This window comes from Prosopis cineraria, unplaced genomic scaffold, assembly GCF_029017545.1.
Source record: "Prosopis cineraria cultivar Desert tree isolate PC_DT_omini unplaced genomic scaffold, ASM2901754v1 PC3, whole genome shotgun sequence".
In the NCBI taxonomy this organism is placed as follows: Eukaryota; Viridiplantae; Streptophyta; class Magnoliopsida; order Fabales; family Fabaceae; genus Prosopis; species Prosopis cineraria.
The window spans coordinates 4,902,577-4,918,360 of record NW_026555334.1 but is presented as its reverse complement, the minus strand read 5'-3'; the positions used below and the strand labels follow the sequence as shown (position 1 = coordinate 4,918,360).

Below are 15,784 nucleotides of genomic sequence, written 5' to 3'. Positions count from 1 at the left end.
CTAGTTAAGAGGCCCAGTCTGCATCTGAATAAGCAATGAAATCAAGATAATTTGATTTCTTAATCTGGAGACTCATGTTAACGGTGTTTTGCAAATACCACAACAAATGTTTAACAGCCTACCAATGATAAATTATAGGAGCAAACAAAATTTTAGCTCAACTTACTAATAACAAATGCAATATTTGGTCGAGTATTACTTAGATAATGCAAAGAGCCAACAATCTATTGATAAGCTGTACTATTCTCATCAATCAACACAAGACCATCATATTTAGAAAGAGTCTGTCCAATAGTCATTGGTGTCTTATAAGCAAAAAGATTGCCAAAATCTCACTTATCAAACAAATCACTAATGTATTTACCTCCCCTAAACAAATCACTAATGTATTTACCTCCCCTTCTCTTGTTTGGTAACATGGAGGGAGGGGTAGGCAATTTTTTAAAATTACCCCTCCACTCTAAAGACTCCCCCCAAAATTAGGGGGATCCCCCCTCCCCTCCCCTTCCCTCCAATCAAGCAAAGCTTTATTGTCAAGAAAATTCCAAGAAAGAAGAGTTGACCTTAAGCGATCAAATCACGCACTTAGAGCTTGCTTTAAACCATACAAAGTATTCCTTAAGCCAAAAACATGATGAGGGAGTTGTGGATCAATAAAACCTTCTAGCTACTCTATATAAACTATCCCCGTGAGAAGACCATTAAGAACTGCATTATTAATATCAAGTTGATGGATAGCCCAATTGCGAGAAGCAATAAGAGTAAGAACAACTCTAATAGTTGAAGGTTTGATAACAGGACTATAGGTCTCACCGTAATCTACACCTGGTTCTTGCAATAGCAACAAGATGTGCTTTATGTCATTCCACAAAATTATCTAGTTTAAATTTTATCTTGAACACCTATCTGCAGCCCACAACATTGTAAGATGGATGAAATAGAAGAAGATCCCAAGTCTAATTTTGCAGAAGAGCTGAGTATTCTACTACCACAACTTGCTTCCAGTAACCAAGCAATAAAGCCTGTGTAATAAACCAATGCTTCGACTACAAACAAAGAGGATTTTGTTGAACATACCTAACAAATGGAGTTTTAGGTTTAGAAATACCAGATTTAGCATGTATAATCATCAAGTAAGTTTTGCCAATAGGAACCAAGAAGTTAGAATCAGCAGAAGACTAGCTTAAAGAAGCATTGGACTCTGATGAAGGAATAAAATCAATGTTATGAGACTAGACATAGCATCAGGTAATGGACTTTCATTCGATGTTGGGCCCAAAGAAAATAGTGGCATAATGGACGTCATAGAAACACCTAGGTTTCTAAAAATGGGCTTGCGATCAGATAATTATGGAGCATTACTAGACTAACTTGCATCACACAACATCATCTAGTGAGTAAAAGAGGACACCATCATATTCAACCTGCAGAACAAAATTACTAGATATAGAAATACTAAAGCAAAGAGTAACATTTGGGAGCCATGTCTCAACAAAAGATGATGAGAATGAGGATTGGGAACAAACCCTATAAATGGAAAAGCATTCTTATTGAAGACAATATAATGAGAAATGTACATTCTCCTAAAGGAATTCATGTATTTATATCCTTTGTGTGATGGACTTAGTCCCATATATGTGCATAAATTACTATGAAACTCAAGTTTATGTCTGTTGTATGGTCTCAGACAAGGAAAATAAGCACAACCAAAAGTTTTAAAACTAGTATAAGTAGGTTTGGACCCAAAAACAACTTCAAAGAGTGAAACATTGTCTAAAATTGGTGTAGGTAGTCGATTAATGACATAGACAACATTCATATAATCATCCCACAAAAAATGCGAAGGCATAAGAGCCTGAGTTAACATGCTTAATCTAGCTTCAACTAGACGAAGATGCTTCGTCTCAATTCAACCATTATGTTCAGAAGTATGAGGACATGAATGACAAAAAAAAATACCAAATTCTTTAAGAATAGAAGTAAAACTACAATAATTGTTGCCCCAATCACTTTGTAAAACTTTGATCTTACGATCAAACTAATTCGCAACAAGTTTCTTGTATTGCAAAAATGCAAAAAGTGCCTTACTCTTAGCACACAAAGGAAAAAGCCGTGTAAACTTGTTGTAATCATTCACAAAAAGAAATGTAGTATTTAAAACTAGATTTTGATTATATTGGTCTTGGACCCTAGACATCTATGTGTATTAATTCCAACAATGCTTTAGCTTTAGAGTTTGACATGAGTAAGGGGAGTTTATGAGATTTTCTAAATTGACAAGCATTGCAAAAATCACGAGTAGTATTACTATCAACAGAGACATTACAATGTTTTAAAACTTTCTTAACAGTTTTACAAGAGGCATGAGTTAATCTCCTATGCCAAGTATCTAGCACCGCAAGATAAATAACTAGCTTTGTATTATTTAAAATATTGGAGAAACACTGACTCTGTATAGTCCATCTTGAAGAACTCTTCTAAGCAACACCTTTCCCATTGTCAGATCCTTCACAACATAGTAGGTAGACCAAAATTGAATTAGCATATCATTATCTATGACTAATTCAAAGATGCTCAATAAATTCTTCTTAATAGAAGGAACAACCAAAACATCTTTCAATAATAATTTTTCATTAGAGCCACATGGCAAATATCTTAACGTATGACCATACACATTCAACCTAGCACTATCTTCTACTGTTAGTCTACCTATAGGGACTTGAGAAGTACTAGTCTGATTACTAGTTTGATTGTTCACATGATTAAAAGCACCACTATCTAGGTACCATACTAGATCTTGTACTGTGTTAGAGGTTGCATGATAAGCAGTAGGAGACCCATTGGATTATGAACAAGGTATAAAATTTCTATCAAGTAATCCTTAACTTAATAATCTTTTACGTAGCTAAAAAATTGATTTATTACCATTATTCCAAAAACATGAGTAACCTCTATGATGGATGATTACCTTTACAAGACTGACTAGTAGAAATGTCAGATCAACAACTATGAGCAACAAAGGAATTACCTATAGAGGAAACACTATAAAGATGTTCTAAATAACACTCATAAGTTAAGAGAGAAGTATGAAGTTCAATCTAGTGGAGATTCTCTTTATCTAACAGATGCACAACAATTAGAGCATTGTCATTATCAAAACCAGCCAGAGTTTGCATGATAAATCTGTTGGTGTTATTGGATGACTAGTCAAAGCCATATTATCAGAAATCAACTTTATCTTAATTAAGTACTCTTCCATGCTCTATGATCCTTTTTGGGTTCTTTGAAACTCATTTTTCATTAAAATAATCTCAATTTACTATTTGCACAGGTCAGATTTGTAACAGCCACTACTACAGAATAAGCTTACAGGAGTGCTTTTTTTGGCCTTAGGGAATGCTTTTAAAGCGCTCCCCTATCAAGCACTCTAAAATGTACAAGAGCACTTAAAAAAGCACTCCTATATGTATACAATACAAGAGCACTTTCTAAAAAATGCTCTAGTATGTAAAGGCTAAAAATAAGTTGCCTAAGACATATAGGGAGCGCTCACTAGAAGAGCACTCCTATATGTCACCATACGGGAGCGCTCAGCTGAAGAGCACTCCTATAAGGTGACATATGGGAGCACTCAGTTAAAGAGCTCTCTCCTATGTCGACATACGAGAGTGCTAATCTTATGAGCGCTCTTATAGATTGTATTTATTTTTTAAAAAAATAGATTTTTTAAAATTTTTCTTTTTACATCTCTTTAACAATGACTAATCACAATATGAAAACTAATTCAAAAATAATATCAACATAAAAATTTATATATAAGGAAAGAACTTGAAACTAAAACAATAATTTCAAAAATATATATATGAAATTTATTCTCAAATATATATAAATATATCAATATATTACATTATAAATTAATTATTAAAAACCTTCACAGTGCAATCTTCATGGCAAAAAATGGCAATCTTCACAGCAATAACAGAGGTCTTCACGGCATCACTTCCTCTGGTGTACAGACAATAATGCAAATTTGGAATAAAGATGTAGATCTAGAACAATGACACAGGAGACTTCATAATGTGATGCAAAAACGCAGAGACGGCATGACTCAAAAATGGACGATGAATAGAGATGGCGATGACAACAACGCAAAAACAAAGACTATGCGATGCAGAAATGGATGATGAAGCAGCAAAATGACAAATAACAGCTCGGTATAGCAACGAACGGACTGCTACAGATGATAGACTCGGTAGACAACTCGATGGGAATGCACAACTGCAGTAAATGAGAGAGAGGAATGAAAGAAACTAAATGAAGAGAAAAAGAAAACTGATGGGGATGAATAAAGAAAACTAACTAGGTAGAATAAAAATAAAGAGCAGCTTTTCTAGAGCACTCAAGTCAGAGTGCTCTGAAAGACTGCTCTTTAAAAGCGCTAGACTATGAGCACTCCGGAAGACCCATTCTTCTAAAGCGCTCATTGTTGTGTGCTCCTTAATCACACTCTTTTGGAGAGCTCATAGTCAAGCACTTCGGAAAGGTGCCTATTTTGAAGTACTCATTGAAGAGCACTCTGAAAGATAGAGTCTTCCAGAAGTGCTCGTTTGATGAGTGCTTCAAAATGTGTGATATTCTGGAGCACTCGTGTGTGAATGCTCCTGAATATTTGAGCCTTCAGGAGCGCTCAAGTAAAGAGCGCTCCTGAAGATCTTTTTAAATTTTTTAAAACCTTTTAATAATACTAATTAGGAGCGCTATCTTATTGAGCGCACTCGAAGCTCTAACATACAAAAATGTTTATTTAAAAAAGCACTCTAGTAAATTCCGCATTCACTTTTTAGAGCGCTTTTTAAAGAAGTGCTCCTAAATACCCGCTCTTAAAGATACATTTTGTAGTAGTGAGCACATTAAAGTTGTGATGTCATATGATAGTAAAGAGGTTCTATCTTGGTTGTTAAGGAACCAAGAATCCAGCCATAAATGAGCTGGTCACTTGAATGCCAATCTTTAAATGATGGATTAACAACAATTGTATCACCTTGTGGTATGAACTCAAGAGCACTAGGCTTCATGCCAGTCATAAATGCCTTAAGTCAATGGCCTCATAGCACTGATAAAACAAAATTGTGCTAGAGAATATAGTTGGATTTGTCCAAGTTGACATATCTGGCTTGGTTAAGGCCATTCAATAGAGGAACTGTTTTCATCAGAACAATTGTATGAGTATCAGCCAATGGAATGTTCTGTGGGGGAGGAAGAGAAGTGGTGGCGACCTTGGAAGTTGTGGAAGAAGAGAATAGAGCAGTAATTAGTGGCGAGGCCACATATATTTGAGGAGGGGCATATGCACCCCCTCAACTTGAAAAAAATTATAAATAAGTAGTAGATATTTTTGTTATTTTACCTTCTCTAGTCACAAATTTTTGAACCCCTTGAAATCCATGCCTTTTTTTTCATAGATGTTTTAAGTTAAGTCCAGTTATGAATTCACTAATTCCAAAAATCTAATATAATTTTTAGAAAAGAATACACTTATTAATTCAAAAGTTTTTAAATCTCTGGTTAATTATTATATATTTTTATATATAAATAATATCATAAATTAGTGACTTATGTGGAAGGAAGTATTTTTAATAGCATTTGAAAATAAGTAGGGGATAATTATAAAATATATGATTATTTTAAGAAATATTAAATGATTCTTTTTGAATTATTATTTTTAAAATTAATCTACACCTCCTGATATAGAGTTTTGGCTCCGCCACTGGCAATAGTGAAAGAGGACGAGGTGGAAAAAGAGAGATGAAGTGGAGAAGTAGAGGTTGCAAGAATCCTAAAAGACGCCGTGGCCAGGAACGCAATTTATGCTTTGATACCAAGTCACAAATTATGTGTAAAGGCTCACTCTCAATGAATGAATAAGGGGAGCAGATCAACGATTATATATGCACAAAAAGTAGTTACATCACACACCGGGTCATACGCTATAGCGTGAAGAAAATGACAATAATAACAAGAAAATAATAATTCAATCTGTTACAAATAATTATAAAACTCTAGAACTTTGTGGACTTAACAGATCTGGAGATGTTGGGATTAGAAGCATCTCATCTGCGTTTGGACTTCCTTTATCGTTTGGGCTTGTTTTCTTCATAGAGAGGCATAAAAAGTACTCATTAAAATTTTTCACTATTATTCTTATTTTAAAGAAGAATAAATATTTTTCACTATTTTTCTTAATAATTATCTTATTTGATATAGGAATGTATAGCCACTTGTCATTTTCTTTGTTAATTATCTTGTTTTTAAAGAGGAATTGATAATCACTCACTATTTTCTCACTAATTATTTTGTTTTAAAAGGAATTAACAATTTTTTACTATTTTGCTCACTAACTATTCTTGTTTTAGAGAGGCGTTGACAATCTCTCCTTATTTTTTTCACTAATTATCTTATTTCAAAGAGGAATATATAGTCAATCGTTATTTTCCTCACTAATCATCTTGTTTTAAAAAGGAATTGACAGTCCTTCACTATTTTACTTATTAATTATCTTGTTTTATAGAGAAATTAATAGTCACTTGTAACCTTCCTTAACCTTCCTTACTAATTATCTTGTTCGAAAGAGGAATATACAATTCCTCATTATTTTCTTCTTTAGTTATCTTGTTTTAAAGAAGAATTGATAGTCTTTAGTTACTTTTCTTGTTAATTACAATTCCTCAATATTTTTCTTGTTAATTTTTTTTATAAAGTGATAAATATCCCTCACTATTTTCCTCACTAATTATATTATTTTAAAAAAAATTAATAGTTCCTCATTATTTTTGTTCATTAATTTTAAGCTAAACTACGAAATTAAACTTTCTCACTAATTTCTTTGCTTATTTGACATTTTAAAGAGGGATAGATGATACCTTATTAAATTCTTTTGCTAATTTGCATTTGTTTAATAGTATAATGAGCAAAACAACTTTTAATATACAGAAAGTAGATGCTAGTGTCTTGTATTAATGTATGTATTTTGAGACTATATGAAATACTGAGTCAACCTTTTGCAACATTTGAGGCCATAATACCAGTGTGCCTTCAGAGTATCAAGAAAAATATTAGCCTTTTATTACGGGTCTTCCAAATAACTCTGTTGGTTAAAATCTCAGCGATTTTAGCGTTTGTGCATAGATTATCTAATAAATATTAACATTTTTCTCTCCGTTAAAATCAAATTATACGGCTCCCCAAGTTGCTGAATTTTTTGTTCATGTTATCAAATTACTTGGGTACCCCTATTGGCAGCACCTAGACAATTTCTTCTCGTCATCCATTAACTTTACACAAAATGTAATAGTTGATCAAAAGATCTGAGGCTACCTGTCTAGTTATTGGTGTGCGTGGCCACAAAGAATGGGCATAATAGTTTGCTTCCCTGTACATGATATTCAAATAAACATTCCAATTCCTATATAAGATCATTCTAGCATGATCAATAATATCTCTAAAAGGGTGCTACAAACAGTCAATTATTATAAGATTAATAGCTTCAACACAGTAAGTAAAAACTTGAATATTCTTTAAACCTTTGTCCTATAAAATTTGAAGATCATAGCTAATCCCCATGAATTCGGAGATGGCTCACAAAAATTCTCCTAAATTGAAACCTATCACCCAATCTTCATCAGAGTCTCCAACAACTCCACCACATTTACCTATGCCCACTTCGGATGAGCCATCTACATCAAGTCTCACTGTTCCTTGGTCAGGTTTGCACCAAATTTCAAGCTGGATTCCTTCCGAAATTTTTCTTCATAGTGTGAGAAAGATATAAAATTTTAAAATTTTATTTATATTGCTTGGTTGATTTTCAATAAGTTTTCTTTCGAAATTGTACTGTCATCTACCTTTTCCCACGAAAATTTTACATGTCAATTTTTTTTTTTTTTCTCTCGGGTATGTTTTATCTATCTATGCTGACGATCAAGCTGCCCATAAAAAATTTACATGCACATTTCCCTTAGCACTTGTTTCATTCCAAGTAGGAGTATTGATTTCAAGGTATGCTAACTCATTGATCAATGGCTGTATACACTTGGTATCAAAGCCAACCAATTTTGGTTGCAACAAACTTGACTTGAAGCAGAATCTAATGGTGCATCACCCTCTATCACATCACACAATACAAAAAACTGAGATCAAAATTCCTTAGATTCAAATGGGGTAGATTCCAAATGCAGCCAAAGAACATAGCTAGTCTGTGAAGGAAAGGCAACCCAAGCTAAGACTTTGTGAAATCACAAAACAGAACAAGCTTTCCAGATAAATATGAAAAAAGGATGATAGCCAGACATGTGCAGTGAGGCAAATCTAGCATGCCGTTAAGAACCTGCTAATTTTACTACTTTAGAAAGGTGACCCAAGCACAGATTATGACGAAGCCTACAGACAACAGCAGCACTTGGATTCCTCTCTTTTGAAGCTACAAGCTGTGATAGAGGATATGAAACTTGGTTGGCTTCAGAATGATGAGTTGCGTGGGTCGAAAATCAACACTGTAGAGGGGTTTGAGAGGGGCAATATGGTGTGTTATCCTCTCCCAGGAGCAATGTCTCACTTCCTTAAGTGAAGGAAGGAACGCTGACCCCTACAATAGAAAGTCCAATAGAAAGCCAGGATACCAAATGACTTGAACTTCCCAGCTTCTCTCTCTTTCGTATCCATGTGTTCCTAATACTATATAAGGAAAAGAAAATAGCCAAATCATAACCAAATGCTTGAAATCTGAAATTAATTACTAATAAAAGTGAAACTTCCCTCTTATATACATAATACCTTATTAGTACAGAAGAACACAAATATCAGTAAATTTATTTTAATAAGGCTGTAGGACCAATGGGAGAAAAAACAAGGGAACAGAGAAATAAGGAGATGAAGAGAGAGGAGGAGGAAAACGAGGAAGGGAGACAAATAAAATAGAGATTTTTATTCCTCATTCTAGCGAAAAAGTTACGACCAAGCACATGCAGAACAATAAAGAAATGGTAAAAGGGAACATATAGAATTTAAATATATGGTTTACTTCATAATTTATATATGATTAACTGGGTCACCGTTGGCCATATCACTCTGAATTCTATTTTCACGTTCTTGATCCATTCACCCTTGGGAAAAGTTATGATCCTTGTCTTGCTTGCTAAACAAAATCACATGGTAGAACAAAGAGCATAAGACCGGTGGGATATTGCACATCCAAAAATGCAACAGAGAACTGGAAAATTTCCCCAGTCAACCAGCATCAATTACTCCTGAGGCTCTCATAATCAAATGACCATATTAATTTAGATTTTTATATCGGCTATAAAGCTACAGATTTAGCACATAGCCCTGAAAATGTCTGGACGCAACTTGCAATGTACAACATTGTATTTACCATCACAAGGGGCTAACAACCCAGCCAGTGATAGGATTTTGCCTGCGAACTCTAAACTTCCTGTGTCCACCACTTTGCAACCGCTCAAGCACTGCATAAGTAATTAAATCTGGGCTCAACCCTTGCTGCTTAAGTTTTGCATAAAGTTCCACTGCTTCAGCAGTTCTCCCACACCTTTCAAGACAGTCAAGTAAGATATTATATGTGACTATGTTAGGAGAGCATCCTTTAGCAAGCATTTCATCAAACAATCTACAAGCCATCTCAACTTTATCTGTCTTGCCAAAGCACTCAATAAGTGTGCTATAAGTGACAACATCAGGATCTAACCCTTTCTCTTCCATCTCTCTAAACCTCATATGAGCTTCATCAAGATCCCCATTTTTTCCTAGGCAATTAATCAAGCAGTTATAAGAGATAACATCAGGTTTACAATTGCTAACCTCCAATTCTTCAAAAATTTTAATAGCATCATTAACTCTTCCAGCCCTTCCAAAGCTGGCAATCAGAATATTGTAGGTAAATATGTCTGGCAGAGGACCATCTTGTTTCATCTTTTCAAAAAGATCATGAATGTGAGAGATTTGCTTCGATTTTCCCAGAGCTGTGAATACTGTGTTGTACATGATTGTATCAGTGATTATACCCTTTTCATGAATTTTACTTAGAAGCTCCATAGCCTCAGTTGTTTTACCAGAGCAGCATAGACTCTCCAACATGGCCATACAAGCACCCTTGTCACCGTCATTAAAATAGCTCCACATATTGCAAAATAGCCTGTGAGCTTCACTTAAATGGCCTAATTTACATAGAGTACTTACAAGATATGCATATATTTTCTTATTCATGTATTTCTTCGATAACTTCAAAACAGTATCAAGTTTACTAAGTTGCCCTTCAGCAATTAGAACATTCAAAAGTACACTGAATGTAAACTCATTGGGCTGACAATTATTTTCCACCATTTTTGAGAAGAGTTGGATGGTCCTGTCAACCATCCGGGCCTTAGCAAGTGCCTGAATCATAGTGTTATAAACAATCAAATGAAGTGCGCAGCCCTTATTTAACATTTCCTCAAAAAAGGCAATTGACTCATTAGTTTTACCAATTTTGCCAGTCATTCTTATCATAATGGTGTACGTGAAGATATCAGGCTCGCAGTGCTTCCGTTTCATGTCTTCAAATATCTTATATGCTTGGTCGACCTGCAAAAGAATTGCATATGAAAGAATCAGGATTAATGTAATGTGTATATTGAAAATATCTTTAATACCTGTAGAACTGAATTGCTTGTTCATCAATTTAGTCAAGCAAATATTTGACAACCTTGAAGCCACTAAGAGATGAAATAGCCATATGACTTTCAGACTAGTGAGAGGAGCAAAAAATTAAACATTCCATCACAAAACTATGCAAATGAATGTGTGAGCATGGTATACTGTACAATCTGAAATCTTGCTAAAATCAGATAATGCGATACACATACCTTCTCATCCTTGGCTAAAGCATCCAAAAGCATGTTATAAGCAAAATTGTCCAACTTGTAACCACGTCGTTGCATGTCCATATATATATCCAAAGCCTTGCCTGAATCATATGACCTCAAATATGCCTGAACCAAACATTTGTAAGTGTAGGCATTCAACCTCAAATCCCATTTCTTCACCAAGCCAAGACACCTCTCCAGGTCCTCACCAATTCCAAAGAACCCAATCAAGATATTGATCGTAGAGATGGAACCACGTACTCCATGCTGGAGCATGTCATCAATGATTGAACGGGCCTGATCAAAACGGTGAGGTGAGGTTGACTTTGAGAGGATGAGCAAGATACGGTTGTAGGTGAAGGACTCATGTCGGAAATTTGGGTAAAGGGAAGAGCAAAATTGGAAAAACCTCAAGGCAAGTGAAGGCGTTTTCAAGGCTTTGAGGATTTCAGATGCTTCTAAAGGGGTGAGGGTCATAGAGAGTGATTGTAGGTACTCAGAGAGATCTGAAAAAGGGTCATCAAATGATGGAGTTGTGGACGTGGACTGTGGGAGTTGATGGAGAAGGATTTTTGTTACCTTACAGATTAGGTCATAGCGAGGAAGTAGGTACCCTCTACTGTCAATGGGATGTGGTGGTGGCACAGTAATCTCAGCGGCAAGAGACCTGCCTGTAGAAGATGTGGAAGTGATCTTTGCTGTGTACCTAGTGGCAAAGTGGCGGCGCTTGATGCGTATCACTAGATGGAGATGAGCACATAGGGTATAGTGTTGATGAAGCATAATGTCAAAATGGATCTATACTTGGGATGCAGTCATCTAGCTAAAAACTAATCCATTATTCTTCAAGTCACAACCCTGATGAAATGGGAGGAAAGGTAATCAATCATCATTAATCAATAATGGAATGGAGAAAAATATTGTTTTAAATAAAAATATTAAAAAATAATTATTCTTATAAGCATGAATAGTCTAAGCAATCACTAAAATAAAATCCAAGAGTGCAATGTCCCATATCGCCTTGTTAATTTCAGATTTCTAAGAGGAATCAATGCCTTGATGGGTTGGTACAATTGAGTTAACCCCCACAACTACCGCAAGACAAGACCTGAGAATTCCATTAAGCAATTATTTATTTATGTTTGACAGAGCTTACATATTATGATGAACCCAGAGAAATGAATTCAGAAATAGTATATTTAAAGATATCTTGTCCTTGACATTTGAGATAAGCTTGAGGCTAATGGTTTTATATAAATTTTGTACCACCTTACAAGCAGTTGAAAATTTTGATAAACTTGATCATCAACTATATAACAAATTAAGCTCAAAGAACAAGTATACAACTTTAACTTCATTCTAAACAGCTGCTATTAGCAGATGCCTGGCTACAAAGACTTGACGGACCTGTTTGTTCGGTGAAATTTAAGCATGAGAAATATAAACCAGCCTCCTTTCCACCTGCTCACACGCTTGATTGCACAAAGGGAGAGAACAGTGCAGCAGCAAGGGAGGAAGGCTTCCCCAAAACAAAGGAGAGATGTTTCCTACCCGGGGTTGGAGAAAGCTAGGTGCAAGAAGCGCGAGGGAGATAAATTTACTAGAGGCAGTAATTCGGCGAAGCCCGAATTTGGTTTTTTTTTTTTTTTTTTTTGGGAAAAAATAAAGTAGTCAATCAGAAAGAGCAGAGAGCATTATCTAACCAACTAACCCTCGCTCTCAGACGGTCTCAATTCAGCTTCCTCCCTTCTTCAGCAACCACAAGCACGTCGCACACGGTCTCTCTCTCTCTCTCTCTCTCTCACATCCATCATCTCCTTTCGTTCTTCTTCAAGCTCGGCAAGCGACGACCTTCAAGCTCGACAAGGGTGAACTTCGAGCTCGGCAAACCCACGAGCTCACGCTTCGAATCGTTCAGTGATTTAGTCCATCAATCTTTGTCCGCCTTCGTTCTTCTTCTTCTTCGCTTGTCCAGCGCCAGCTGCCAGCTTCATTCAAGCTTCAGATCTGATCTATTCCTTTCTTTCATTGGCTTCGGCTTGTTTGTCTAAGATAGTCAGATCACACTAGCCCCCTTGCCTCTGGTTCGGCATTAGACCAGTCATTGCATGGCCGCGCGAGTTGGCATCACCCCTTCTTCAATCTCCACCCTGAGTCAGATCGTAACAGCATATGGTCATTCCTCTCTGCCTTTGTTTTTTATTTAAAAAAAATTAATTTTTTAATCTTTTAATTTTTAATTCACTTATAACTCAATCTCTTACCTATAACTCACTATAATTCAATCTCTCAACTATAACTCGCTTATGATTCAGTCTCTTAACTTTTAAATCACTTATAAATTAATTCCTAAACTTTTATTAATTTTTTTTATATTAGGTTATATCTCACGTCAATGAACAAAAGGATGGTATTTTAGAATAATATATGAACTTTTTTATCCCTCTTATTTGATAAAAAAATTTAAAAAAAATTAAAAAATAAGGACTGAATTTAAGTGAATTAAAAGTTGAGAGATTGAGTTGCAACGAGTTATAATTGAGGGGCTGAGTTACAAGTGAGTTAAAAATTAAAGGATTAAAAAATTAAATTTTCTTTATTTAAATTTTTGCTTTGATTTTATACGAAGTTGAAAATAAAATCAAGAAATTAGCTTCTCTTTATTTTCTCTTTTTTTTATTTTCTCTACACTTTTCATCTCAATTATTAAATTTATTTTTTAATAGTTGAGATTTAATATTTATAAAATAATAATAATAATAATAATAATAATAATAATAATAATTTTATAAAACATTAAAATTCAACTATTAAAAAATAAATTTAATGATTGAGATAAAAAATAAAAAGAAATGGAGAGGGAGAAAAATAAAGAAAAGCTGGCCCCATGAAATCAGGTGCTGAAATATTTTCTAGTTTTTGCTCCTTGTTTAGCGGGGAAATTATCAATTGTTAAGTTAAAAATAATAATTTTTTTTAAAAAAAAAAAAAAAGCTTCAAGCTTTGGCTATGAATAAATCAAAGCTTAACAGTGTTAATAATGGAGCATGATCATATAAAAAAAAATTTTTATAAACTTATATAATTTAAATTTTAAATATGGCTCAACTACATTCAACCTATCTAAATTATTGACTTTAGAATTTACAAGACTACCCATGAAAAGGAAAAACATGAAGATAAAGAGGAATTTGCATGGAATGAAAGTTTAAATCCCTATTAAAAAGAGTATTTATATCTTAAACAGGATTACCAATAGAAAAATACAAGAAGAAGACTTTGCCAGGGATTTTCCAAAGTAGAACTGAATGAAAGTTTATTTGCATATACTGAACATTAATACTCTCAGCATTTTTATATATTAAAAAATTATTTGCAAAGAAAAAGCATAGCAGATTGTGGAGTTTTACAGAGCAAATAGTCGGCTCTAGCTCAAACAAAAAACTTTGCTGTTCACGAATGTAATAGCCAAAGAGAACAATAATAATCACTTCATTGAAAGGTTGGATGAAAGAACAGATTTAGATATCTGGAATCCAAACCTTGAGACATATAAATTCTGCCTTCCAACACACACAAACTCATCAGTTTTCTATCGCCTCAGTCACCGTTGTCACCTTCAGCGCCGATTCCCCCTCCTCCGCCGCAAGTCCCAACTGACGGCGACGTTGATGAAACAAACTCCCTCATCCCTGGCTTTCACTTGTCACTCCCGCTACTCATAAATCAGCTATCTGTGTCCTGTGGGAGAGACATGCTGAAACAACCATTAATATTAACTCTACAAGATTAAGAGGGTGTTTCCAATATCCCGAGAAGTCCTTTTAGAATTTGTTTGGCAAGAAAATGAAAATTATTTTAGAAATCCATCCGAAACACCTGAAATAGAAAAAGAAAATTTGGCAAACACAAAAGGGATTTATTTTTACTGCTTTCAAAATTGTTTGGCAAATGTACTTTTTAACTTTTGGAAATCACACACACGGAGAAGCTATTTATTGACTCCGAATTTACCGCCCTCATCTCTATCTCCCTCCTCCTGGGTAAAACATCTTCTTCGTTATGTAGAGAGTCCTAATTTAATTTCCTTCACATTTACTGATGAATTATAAATAAGGGTACTAGTTTGATAGCCATCAATTTCACTATTTTTTGTAGAAGAACACAGAATGTTTGTCCCCTGAGGAAATAAATGCTATACTCCTCCCAAAATTATAAGCATTTTCTCCTATCTAATCATGGATCAAAATATAATCATCTTAATATTTGAAAGAAAATGAAGTCATATTCATTATGTTACTATGATCTTACTTGATTCAGAGGAACAAAAACATGAATGATTTTGTTGGAATGAGTGGAATAGAGGAACTAAATTGGAGAAAATCACTATATGGAGGGAGAGCGAGTGGGAGAGATGACTAAGAGAAACACAAAAAAAAAAAAAAAAAATTCAAGTAATCTATTAATCATGTAATCAACACAAAACAGGGAGAGTGAATGGGAGGGAGAGCGAACCAGGTGAAGACGACAGAGAAACGATGGAGAGATAGGCGACGGACAGCGAAACACACCCACAACAACAACACGACGGACTGTGGAGCACGAGGTCACGCCGACGGAGATGGACTAAAATTGAACGAATTTGGGGCATCCGAGGCTAGATTTTTTGGTAAGAAGTGAAGGAGAAGGATTTTATTTTAAAAACAAAAAAAAAACATGTGATTTTTCCCAGGTTTGGAGGTAGAGAAAATTAGGGAAAAAAAATCTTACAAATATAAAAGAAATTTATTATTTTTGAAAACTTCTCTCTTATTCTGGTTTTCTCTTCTTCCAGTTTTCACTTTACTTTTCTATTCATCCAAACCAAACCT

General features: G+C 34.7%; 1 protein-coding gene across 5 annotated transcripts; it reads right to left on the bottom strand.

Moving 5' to 3' along the window:
• Nucleotides 1-8,743: 8,743 nt before the first annotated feature.
• Nucleotides 8,744-15,589, bottom strand: LOC129306064 (pentatricopeptide repeat-containing protein At1g51965, mitochondrial). Of its 5 annotated transcripts, none has more exons than XM_054946400.1 (5): nt 15,429-15,589; nt 14,456-14,670; nt 12,321-13,063; nt 10,914-11,771; nt 8,744-10,632 (listed from the first exon to the last, which is right to left on the bottom strand). In XM_054946400.1, exons 4-5 carry the CDS (start codon nt 11,694-11,696, stop codon nt 9,430-9,432), a joined length of 1,986 nt encoding a protein of 661 aa, XP_054802375.1. In that variant the 5' UTR covers nt 11,697-11,771; nt 12,321-13,063; nt 14,456-14,670; nt 15,429-15,589; the 3' UTR covers nt 8,744-9,429. The 5 variants fall into 5 exon arrangements, with proteins under 5 accessions (XP_054802375.1, XP_054802374.1, XP_054802377.1 ...); XM_054946399.1 differs by having other exon boundaries at nt 14,456-14,654; XM_054946402.1 differs by having other exon boundaries at nt 12,617-13,063; nt 14,456-14,654.
• Nucleotides 15,590-15,784: the final 195 nt, after the last annotated feature.

What these genes read in the sequence shown, in the direction of transcription:
- LOC129306064 (XM_054946400.1), bottom strand. Translation starts at nt 11,696, where the DNA reads ATGCTTCATCAACACTATACCCTATGTGCTCATCTCCATCTAGTGATA. An exon ending in CTTTAGCCAAGGATGAGAAG is followed by an intron (nt 10,633 to 10,913) that starts GTATGTGTATCG and finishes ATTCTTTTGCAG; the next exon opens with GTCGACCAAGCATATAAGAT.